General features: G+C 38.6%; 1 protein-coding gene across 1 annotated transcript in view; it reads left to right on the plus strand.

Annotated features, from left to right (window-relative positions):
• sf3a1 (splicing factor 3a, subunit 1) overlaps positions 1-9668 on the plus strand; it is a 14397-nt gene extending 4729 nt beyond the window's left edge. The window contains exons 3-16 of the mRNA XM_062051138.1: positions 474-580; positions 908-1112; positions 1201-1446; positions 1529-1603; positions 3801-3951; positions 4066-4262; positions 4402-4519; positions 4629-4936; positions 5014-5256; positions 6876-7083; positions 7171-7325; positions 8992-9093; positions 9168-9239; positions 9363-9668. Of these exons, the coding sequence (XP_061907122.1) occupies positions 474-580; positions 908-1112; positions 1201-1446; positions 1529-1603; positions 3801-3951; positions 4066-4262; positions 4402-4519; positions 4629-4936; positions 5014-5256; positions 6876-7083; positions 7171-7325; positions 8992-9093; positions 9168-9239; positions 9363-9464 (2289 nt within the window). The 3' untranslated portion in view covers positions 9465-9668. The remainder of the gene's footprint in view (positions 1-473; positions 581-907; positions 1113-1200; positions 1447-1528; positions 1604-3800; positions 3952-4065; positions 4263-4401; positions 4520-4628; positions 4937-5013; positions 5257-6875; positions 7084-7170; positions 7326-8991; positions 9094-9167; positions 9240-9362) is intronic.
• Positions 9669-10969: the final 1301 nt, after the last annotated feature.

The raw sequence follows: 10969 nt of genomic DNA on the forward strand, positions 1-10969 counted from the left end.
TCCCTAGTATAGAGGCACATAATTTCTTTACATCTGGATAGGTAAAAAAAGTAGGCATTAAGACATGAAAGAAACTGTTGGAAGTATTTGTGCATTGTTAAGTACTTATTTGATAGATGTGTATTTATTCGCATTGTCAAGCAATTGGCTGCTCTCCTGTCGCAAGCCAAATAGTGTGCTGCTATCTATAATTCAGTGTCCATAGTTTGCTTTAATTGTGTGAAATTAATCTTGTGCCTCAAAGTTCAGTTAAATCTTTAACTTGAATCCCTGCTGTCAAGCAATGATTCATTTCAGCAATGCTAGTAATATCAAGATACAGTATGTTGTTGATATGGAATATGCAGCCTAACGTGTATCTAGGAATGTAGTTTTGGTAAAAAGGCATGAAATATTGTTTTTGCTGTAATAATTGAATGAAAATCTTATTTCATTGTTAACTTTGTTGACACACAACTCTGTCTGTTTTGCAGAATGACGCACCGGAAGAAACACCAGCCACCAAACCCATGGTTGGCATAATATACCCACCGCCTGAGGTCCGAAACATTGTTGATAAAACAGCCAGCTTTGTTGCCAGGTTGGTTTCTAATTACAACTTATGGAAAGAAATGTGTTTTTATGCAAGCAAACAAAAAATATTTACAGACTTGTAAACAAAATAATGGATTTAAATACATTAAAAAAAGAAATAATGAAATATTTTTTACCAAATTACTTGTTTCAAATCGTAAATTATTTTGTTTGAGTTTTGATTGAAAATTATTTTTTGTTGAATTGTTTGCAAATATTTTTTGGATTTTAAATCCATCGTTTTTGTTTGCTTACACAAAAGTATGTATTTGTATTTTTAATACATGTAAATATATTCCCCACATTGCTTTAATCGAGTTTTGTCCATTTTCAGAAATGGGCCCGAATTTGAAGCAAGAATCAGGCAGAATGAAATCAACAATCCAAAGTTTAACTTCCTTAACCCAAACGACCCGTACCATGCTTATTACCGACACAAGGTCAATGAGTTCAAAGAAGGTAAAGCCCAAGAGCCATCTGCAGCTGTGCCTAAGGTTATGCAGCAGGCCATGTTGCAGACCCAGCAACTTCCTCAAAAAGTATGTTTTTAAAGGCTTTCTTATACTCGTTTGCAAATTACAGCCATAAAACTAATGTTCTCATGTTGATTATTGTGCCTGTCCAAAGGTGCAGGCGATCCAGGAAATTCCCAAAGAACCACCTCCTGAGTACGAGTTTCTTGCTGATCCTCCATCAATTGCTGCGTTTGATCTGGACGTCGTCAAACTTACCGCCCAGTTTGTTGCCCGCAATGGCCGCCAATTCCTTACTCAGCTCATGCAGAAAGAACAGAGGAACTACCAGTTTGATTTCCTACGGCCTCAACACAGTCTTTTCAACTACTTCACTAAATTAGTTGAACAGTATACAAAGGTGGGACAATGTTGCCTCTTTTTCCTTTATCTCTATATTGACTATTTTGAAACTAATTCCCGTGTTGTCCCTGGATTTGTAGATTTTAATTCCACCCAAAGGCCTCCTGGCAAAGCTAAAGAAAGAGTCAGAGAATCCTAAAGACGTTATGGACCAGGTAAACGATGATTTCAGTAGGGTTGTGCCGATCAGTTTTATGCTGCCGATTCTGATACCGATCATCTATGTGTAAGCTCGGCTGATGCTGATACTAACCACACGACGTATTAGTACATTTTTTAGTTTATTTCTGATGAGTGGTATTGACAGTTCAGCAATATGAACACAATATTTAAACTAGTTTTTTGTTCTCTTTTATGACATTCAATTGTTTGGGAAAAATCAAGTCCATAGTACACAATAACTCAACAAAAGCAAAAACTACTATCTACTACTCATTTAAATCATTAGTTTTTTGGCCTCAAAGTCCTCCTGTGTCCAGGGAATTATTTCCTGAATTTGTAAACTTTAACAAAACGAAAATAATATTTTTAAGAAAATAAAAAATGATGAACCTGATCGCTCTTGGATCGATCAATTACTAATACTACCCTTGGTATCGACACCACCAGTTTATAGATCGATCAGCCCTCCACTTACATGTTGTGTGCTGAATGCGACAATGCTGACCCACCGACAGTTGCTGTTGTATTATCCTCCTCTTTCTTCAGTTGTTTTAATATAGCTTAGCGGTTATCTTAGCTATTAGCATGCCTACTCCTGGCTGGATTTTGGTGTTTAACATGTTTAACCTCGCCCTCGATTGATAATGATACTTAAGATACTAAGAAATGCAGTTAAATTGCCGTAATAATGATGATAATTATTATTATTATCTAAGGGGAGCAGCTCCACCCTATGGAGACACATAATTAGCTGTTAACCGCCAAAAATAAATAGTGTCAGGTCAGCATTAAAAGGCAGGAATTAGGCCTGGGCCGATAACAAATTTTGCTCGACGATATAATATATATATTGACTTCAAAATTATTGCAGATAAGTGACTCCACTGCCATTATTTTTTGAGACCAAATTAACCAGTGATGTAATGATTATTCATTATAATAATGCAAATATATAAGTTCAAACACAATAAACTTGTATTTCTCGTATATTTTAACATCCATCCCATCTATTTTCTACTGCTTGTCCCTCTCGGGGTTGCGTGGGGGGCTGGAGCCTATCTCAGCTGCATTCGGGCGGAAGGCGGGCTATACCCTGGACAAGTTGCCACCTCATCGCAGACAACATTCACACACTAGGGCCAATTTAGTGTTGCCAATCAACCTATCTCCAGGTGCATGTCTTTTTGTAGTTGAAATGTTAACTTTTACATCTCTAAGTTAAAGAAAACAAACAATAACCAAATTGACTTTGTTAGAAAAATGTTGCACTTAAATAAAAACTACAACCAAAAGCAATAATATATGTTGAGGTTATGGGGGGTCCTCAAATATAGACAACCAAAACAATAAATAAAAATTGCTAAATAAAGTATTGACAAAGTTGCACTTCGATATTGTACATGTAAGCAGAGGTAGAGTTGAACATTACTTAATTGACAATCAAGTTATCACCTTTTTTAAACAAAAGTGCCGAGTAACAATAGAAACACTACAGTATAAGCCTATGTATTAACTCTGGCAGATTCTGAGACAGGAAACACCATCATAACATGACAACATATGTCTGTCAAACGTTTGCAGCGTCTTTAGAAATGCTATTTTTCAGCAGTATGAAATGGCAGCATTTCTTTGGCGATGTAGTAGTGATTTGAACCACACTTCCTGTGAGCGCACACTATTTTGCGCTGTTTTGTTTGCACTGAACTCGTACACATAACGACCCAGGAAGTGCGTACTGTCGGGTGGTTGTGTTTCAAGTGAGCGTGCAAGTTTGTCGTATCCGAGCAAACTGGCTTCTCGATGCTGATAGGCTCATCTGGTTTCGAAGGTTTGAACTGAAATATTCCCTCACTGGTGTGATGCCGTTTGATTTTGTGATTATTTTCTCCATATTCGCTACTACCTATGTTGGTCACGGGCTAATTTGTTGCACTGTGTGATGGTAGCGCACAAACGCTGAAACCGATGGCAATGTATCGATGCTTTAAAACTTACCACCTTACTTTCCACTCATCGTTCAGTTAATCGACTTATTGATGATCGGTCCGGGCTTAGCACTAATTCGCAATGGCCGATCACGTACTTCACGAAAATTGGCTGATACTGATCGGGGGCCAATCGATCGGCATATCCCTACATTTCAGTGCTTGTTGTCTGTGTAAATCAGCTTTACTACTGCACAACTACCAGGTGCGATACCGTGTCGAGTGGGCAAAGCACCAGGAGCGTGAAAGGAGGAAAGAAGAGGAAGAAAGAGAGAAGGAACGAGTAGCTTACGCTCAAATCGATTGGCATGACTTTGTTGTGGTCGAGACAGTGGATTTCCAGCCTAATGAGCAAGGTAATGCAGTACAGTCATTGTAATTAACTTAGTGTGTTTGCAGCCTAGAGAAAAAACTGAACTGGATAGTATTCGGTATTGAATAATGACTTTTTTTTAAATTTTATTTTGAAGGCCACTTCCCCCCGCCCACTAACCCAGAGGAACTTGGTGCCCGCATCCTAATCCAAGAGCGTTACGAGAAGTATGGCGAGAGTGAGGAAGTAGAAATGGAGGTCGAAAGTGATGATGAGAATGACGAACGGGAGGGACGAAATGTAGGCCACGCCTCACAACCTGATCAGGACACGCAGGTTCAGGACATGGATGAGGTAAGATGATGCTGGAAATAGCTTGGTAATTAAGTAAACAAAAATGCTCTGATATTTATATGCAAATCAGATGTTTGCCAATATCGCTTATTATGAAAAAGAATGAGTTTATAGCATATTTCTTAATCTTCCACCCTAGGGATCTGATGATGAGGAGGAGAGCATGAAAGCACCGCCTCCACCCAGCAACCCAATGCCACCCCCACTCCCCCCAACCCCAGACCAGGTTATTATTCGTAAAGACTACGATCCGAAAGGTAACATCTGCCTCTGTTTATGTGCTCTCACTAGCTTGCCAATAGTACGACACCAATTATACAATATATGTTGATCCAATTATACAATATATGTTGATTATTTCATCAGCTTCCAAGCCTCCAGCGCCAGTCGCAGTTTCAGATGAGTATCTCATCTCGCCTATTACTGGTGAGAAGATCCCAGCCAGTAAAATACCAGAGCACATGCGTATTGGTCTGCTGGACCCGCGCTGGCTGGAGCAAAGGGACCGCAGCATCAGAGACAGGCAGACCGAAGATGAAGTTTATGCTCCTGGTTTGGATATCGACAGCAGCTTGAAGCAACTGGCTGAGAGGCGTACTGATATCTTTGGTGTGGAGGAGACCGCCATCGGTAAGAAGATCGGAGAAGAAGAAATCCAGAAGCCAGAGGAGAAGGTGAGTACAGTTATGGTTTTATATCAGAAATTTGATGTTTTGTTTTTCATTGCTTTCCTGCAATGCTTTCTCTTCAGGTGACCTGGGATGGTCATTCCGGAAGCATGGCGCGCACACAGCAAGCGGCACAGGCTAACATCACCCTTCAAGAGCAGATTGAAGCTATTCACAAAGCCAAAGGCCTGGTGGGCGAGGATGACAATAAAGAGAAAATTGGTCCAAGCAAACCCAGTGACGTGCACCACATGCCTCCCATGCCATCATCTGCATCCATTTTGTCTAAACCCGGCCCTCCAATCACAGCACTGTCTCGCCATCCAGTAAGTTGTGTTTACAAATTTATCATCAAAAAATACCTTTACCGTATTTTTCGGACTATAAGTCGCAGTTTTTTTCATAGTTTGGCCGGCGGTGCGACTTATACTCAGGAGCGACTTATGTGTGAAATTATTAACACATTACCGTAAAATATCAAATAATATTATTTAGCTCATTCACGTAAGAGACTAGACGTATAAGATTTCATGGGATTTAGCGATTAGGAGTGACAGATTGTTTGGTAAACGTATAGCATGTTCTATATGTTATAGTTATTTGAATGACTCTTACCATAATATGTTACGTTAACATACCAGGCACGTTCTCAGTTGGTTATTTATGCGTCATATAACGTACACTTATTCAGCCTTTTGTTCACTATTCTTTATTTTAAATTGCCTTTCAAATGTCTATTCTTGGTGTTGGGTTTTATCAAATAAATTTCCCCCAAAAATGCGATTTATACTCCAGTGCGACTTATATATGTTTTTTTCCTTCTTTATTATGCATTTTCGGCCGGTGCGACTTATACTCCGGAGCGACTTATACTCTGGAAAAATACGGGTTGTTGCCAGTGTTGCAACTAACGGTTATTTTGATCGTCGACTTGTCATCAAATATCTTAACGATTAGTTGACTAATCGGATAATAAAGCACACATTCTGTGGATCTAATTTAGTCATACATTTTTAAATTCCGCTTTATTTTTAGGCATGTGCTGCCTAACAACAAAGATGACTAATTAATTCATAAATATTTATACTGTAACTGTGCAGCTTACAAGGCTTTTACAAAAAGCAAAATAGCTATTAAATAGCTATTAAACTTACTTTATAAAACAAGGACAGTCAAGGGAAAAATTAAATTTGTTTTATGTAAAAAAAAACGAACAGTTAAAATAGCAGTCATAAAAACAAACATCAAAACTATCTAACTTCCTCAAAAAGAAATGTTTAAAAAACTGCTCACTGGCTGATTATTAATTAACTCCTGGCATTTTGAGCAATCTGACTCAATGTATAGAATTGTATAATTGATAAATGTTTCACATTTTAAGCTATCTAATAGATTATATGTTTAATCTTTTATGATATCGGCGCTTCAGTGCCTAATTTTTTGTGTGTGTCTAAGCGTGTTATTGACGTTTGTTGTTGTGCCTTTCTTCATTGCATTGCAAATAAATTGACGCTCTGATGTTTACATCTAAAGTTCCTGACAAATTATGATTATTTTTCACAACTTCATCTCGCACTTATCTAGCTGGCAAGCTAACTATCTTACCAAGTTGAGACCGCATCCTCCAGAGGTCCGACATTCTCCCACTTTAAATGCTCCCCTATCACAGATGTAGTGTCATAAAGTCAAAATTTGCTGTGCAAAATGAGGAAGGTATTCATGTTTTTAACAAGAATAAGAGGAAATGTTCCCACACTTTACATGTTTTCACCCGTGATGTTGCAAGTGGTGACGTTGATTTGCGTCCCTCTGGGGGGGGAAAAAAAGTGATGACGTCATGACTATTGCCAACTAATGACTTTATTGTCTATTTGTCGGCAATGTCGATGAATCCTTGCACCGCTATTTGTTGCTTTACAAGCCTTATTAATGTGCTTGTTTTCAGGTGGGCCCTCCAGTGCGTACAACTCTTCTGTCAGCTGTACCAGTAATTCCAAGGCCCCCAATGACTTCCATGGTGCGCCTGGCTTCAGGACAAGTTTTAGCACCAATGCCTTCCATGATTCCTGGCCCTCGTATCAATGTGGTTCCCATGCCACCAGCTCCACCTCACATGATGGCTCCCAGGCCACCTCCTATGGTCGTTCCAACTGGTAAGATATAGTTTACTTACAAATGGATTCAAATATACTGCTGGTAAGAACATGTGTTAAATGACTGTTCCCATCGTTACCATCCAGCATTTGTTCCTGCTCCTCCGGTACCACAACCCCCAAATATGGCTCCAATGCCACCATCCCATCCCCCTCCCCCTCATGATGATGAGCCACACAACAAGAAGATGAAGTCCGAGGAGAACCTTATTCCAGAGGAGGAATTTCTTCGAAGAAACAAGGTCAGTAAGAGTGGCGATGCAGTGCTTTTAGTTCATCTCCTCTACAGACAAACAACAAAGTAACTGTTGTCCCTGAAGTTCATCAGTCCAAGATTTGAAATAGCTACGACTTCAATATCAATAGCTATGAATGGTAACTCTTTCAATATGTTCATTTCTTTGTTTTTGTTAGTCCTATAGTTAAGTGTTTCTTAACCATAGGGGTTGGGCCAGCGAAACAATTTTTCCCACCAGTAGTTTGTATGGGTGCTGCGGTACTCTGTTGTAATACACCTTTACACCACTTGGGGGCAGTAGTGACAATATCAAACATAATAGTCTGGAGCTAAAGTGCAAAAAATATTACTCAAGTGGTGAAGCTGTATTTTCATTTACACATTAACTTTATTGACAGTTTAATTAAACATTTATATAATTAATTTAGTTTATTTTAGCAAAAAATTATTGTATATTTCGTCAGTTATTTAAGTCCCGTCTTACGCAGTATATTAGGTTTGTATTAATTTTTCTAATCAGCCTGACCTAAGCCTAAGGTCTGTGTTAAATAATAATCTTTGTGATTATCACATGCTTTCATATTATATGACAAGGTTGTAAACTGTAAGAAGGTTAGATATAATTATTGAATATGATTAAATTCAAGAGTAAGATTACTGTCTCAGTGTTCATATTTGAGTGGTCCCTGAGCCCCCCGGTAGTGGTCAAAAAGGTTAAAAACTCCAATTCAGTTTAGGTAACAATACACATCCCTACAAACACAAATAAAAATAGACGGAATAGAAATTGAAAGAGTAAATAAAACCAAATTTCCAGATATAATGATTGATGATAAATATAAATGGAAATCTCATGTAAAAAATATACAACATAAAGTAGCAAGAAACACATCAATAATGAATAAAGCAAAACATGTTCTAGACCAAAAATCACTTCATATTCTCTACTGCTTGCTAGTGTTACCATATCTGAGTTATTGTGTAGAAATATGGGGAAATAATTACAAAAATACACTTCATTCACTAACGGTGTTACAAAAAAGATCAGTTAGAATAATACATAATGTTGGATATAGAGAACATACAAATCCTTTATTTATTGAATCAAAAATACTGAAATTCCATGACATAGTGAATTTGCAAACAGCTAAAATTATACACAAAGCAAACTATAACCTGCTACCCAAGAATATACAACAATTCTTCTCAAAAAAGAGGAGAAATATAATCTTACAGAAAAATGTAATTTAAAACATTTGTACGCACGTACAACACTTAAGACCTTCAGTATATCTGTATGTGGAATACTGTTCCAACGGGGTTTGAACTCACGACATACCGATCTCAGGGCGGACACTCTAACCACTAGGCCACTGAGTAGGTCATTTATTGTGATTACTTATGGAGTGTGTTTTGAATAAATTGAGAACAGGAAGTGAACAAAAGTTTTAGCAACTGTTATGTAAAAGAAAAGGGGTAGGATTAAATAAGCTGTGCTTCTTCCTACTCCTTTTCGAATATGTTGAAAAGAGAAACTGGAAATTGTGATGTATCATGTTGTATGCTTGCATGTTCGAAATAAACTCAAACTCAACTCAACTCAACACAATGGGGGAAAATATGGTGAAAATACAATCTCAGATTCTGACTTATTGTTTGTTTATATTAAGGGTCCGGTGGCCGTCAAAGTCCAGGTCCCCAACATGCAGGACAAGTCGGAATGGAAGCTAAATGGCCAAGTGCTCAATTTCACAGTCCCACTCGTCGACCAGGTATCATTATGTTACTTTTTATATTTAATCATTAATAAACTGTGCCTTACCACTAACGTGTCATTTCTCAAAAGGTTTCTGTTATTAAAGTCAAAATCCATGAAGCCACAGGCATGCCGGCAGGAAAACAGAAGCTACAATTTGAGGTAATTTAATTCTCGTCCTGGTAAAAATAAACTACTTATTAGTTACAGCATAATTCTGCTTCACCCAAATGTAAACACTTTGTGTGAGTGACTAATGATCCTTTTATTTTTTTTTAACTATAGGGCATTTTCATCAAAGATTCTAACTCTCTGGCGTATTACAACATGAACAATGGCGCAATCATCCACTTGGCATTGAAAGAGAGAGGTGGAAGAAAGAAGTAAACCAACTGAAAATAAGTTATCATATTTTTGATTAGCATTCAAGTTTGTTTTTTTTATTATGTCAAGATTTAATTTTCAGCATAATTGTAGTTTTAGTCTGTTATTGTGAAGCGCTTGTTTACCTATTCACTGTCATGTAATCTTATTGAAAGTGTATATTGTGATAATCACTTCATTGAATAAAGTTAGGGAAAACGGCATGAACTGGTCTACAATATCAATATGTGTTAATGTTTTGCAGTGGTGTGCCGTCAAGGCCAGCAAGGTCTTCTCTGCTGGCCTAACATAACCAGAAATCATGATCATAATTAAAGATACAAGTTATTTTTTATTTACTTTCCCTAAATATCAAAGTATTCATATTCTCTTCATGTCATATTATGCTCCTTCCCGCACTGTGGTTTTTGGGTTATAGTTTTTATCCAATCAGAATTCAGCTAGCTTATGTTGCCATGCTGTACCAAATCTGCCCAAAGCCTTCAGAGTCAATGCTGGCATTTGTGCGCTGTAAGTGAACGGGGACATACAGTTGATAGACAATTGCGATAGCCAAATCAGATCACGAGTTGTCAGTAAGGCCTTCTAGCTGGCCTAAGGCAGATACATATTGTGATGTTATGAGCTGGGTAACATAAGAACTCCATTACCCAGCATGCCACAGTAATGAAGCGCATGCGCAGTAGCCGCGTTTAGCCATGCTGGCAGCGGGATGTTTTTGATGAGCACCTTGTGGAGTAAACTTTAAGAACTCAGCCAACACGCCTCGTCTGCATCTTTTACGATTAGACAAGACAACACGTATATTTGCAAGGCCATTTTCAAGAAGGATATTTAAAAAGAAACTACATCTTGTGGGACGATGTCGGCCAAGCCCGGAAGCTCGAATGGGTTCTACAGATTGTGAGTTCAGATATTTTATTTCTTTGTTTTTTTCACGTGTAATGTGTTTTTTTTGCAATTTTAACTTTGACAGTACCACATAAGATATATTTTGATCGCTGATGTGGGTTTATTGATTTTTAAATGCGCCAGAAAATAACCTGTTATGTCATCATCGGCGGTCACTCGAAGCGAGTATGACGATCCTCCTGGTAGGGGTGTATCCCTTTTATTTAGGATACCTGTGTGTGACTGTTTAACGTGGGGAGACTGGTGCACAGACAGTCACCACGCGATCCTTGACAGATCTGGGTCAGGGTCCAGTGGCGTGGAGTCCAAGACGACCGGGGACCCTTTTCTGCTGCAGCCTTCTTCCGCCATCCCAGTCGTTGTGACGCTCCATAGGGTTAGCAATCATCCTCCGCCTGTTCCACCGTTGAGGTCTTGGGTTGTTATTTCCCCATAACTGGCTTCTTCCGCCATCGCAGGCGTTGTGGTAGTTTTTACATCTACCGTCTTCCGCCTGCTCCGCTGTTGAGGTCTTCACCGTATCCCTGGTTAGGGGGCAGTCAGGTACTAGGCCTTTGCCAAGGGCCACCTGGGGTAACGGTAGTAAAGGGGTTAAC

Source organism: Entelurus aequoreus, linkage group LG06 (genome assembly GCF_033978785.1).
Source record: "Entelurus aequoreus isolate RoL-2023_Sb linkage group LG06, RoL_Eaeq_v1.1, whole genome shotgun sequence".
Taxonomy (NCBI): domain Eukaryota; kingdom Metazoa; phylum Chordata; class Actinopteri; order Syngnathiformes; family Syngnathidae; genus Entelurus; species Entelurus aequoreus.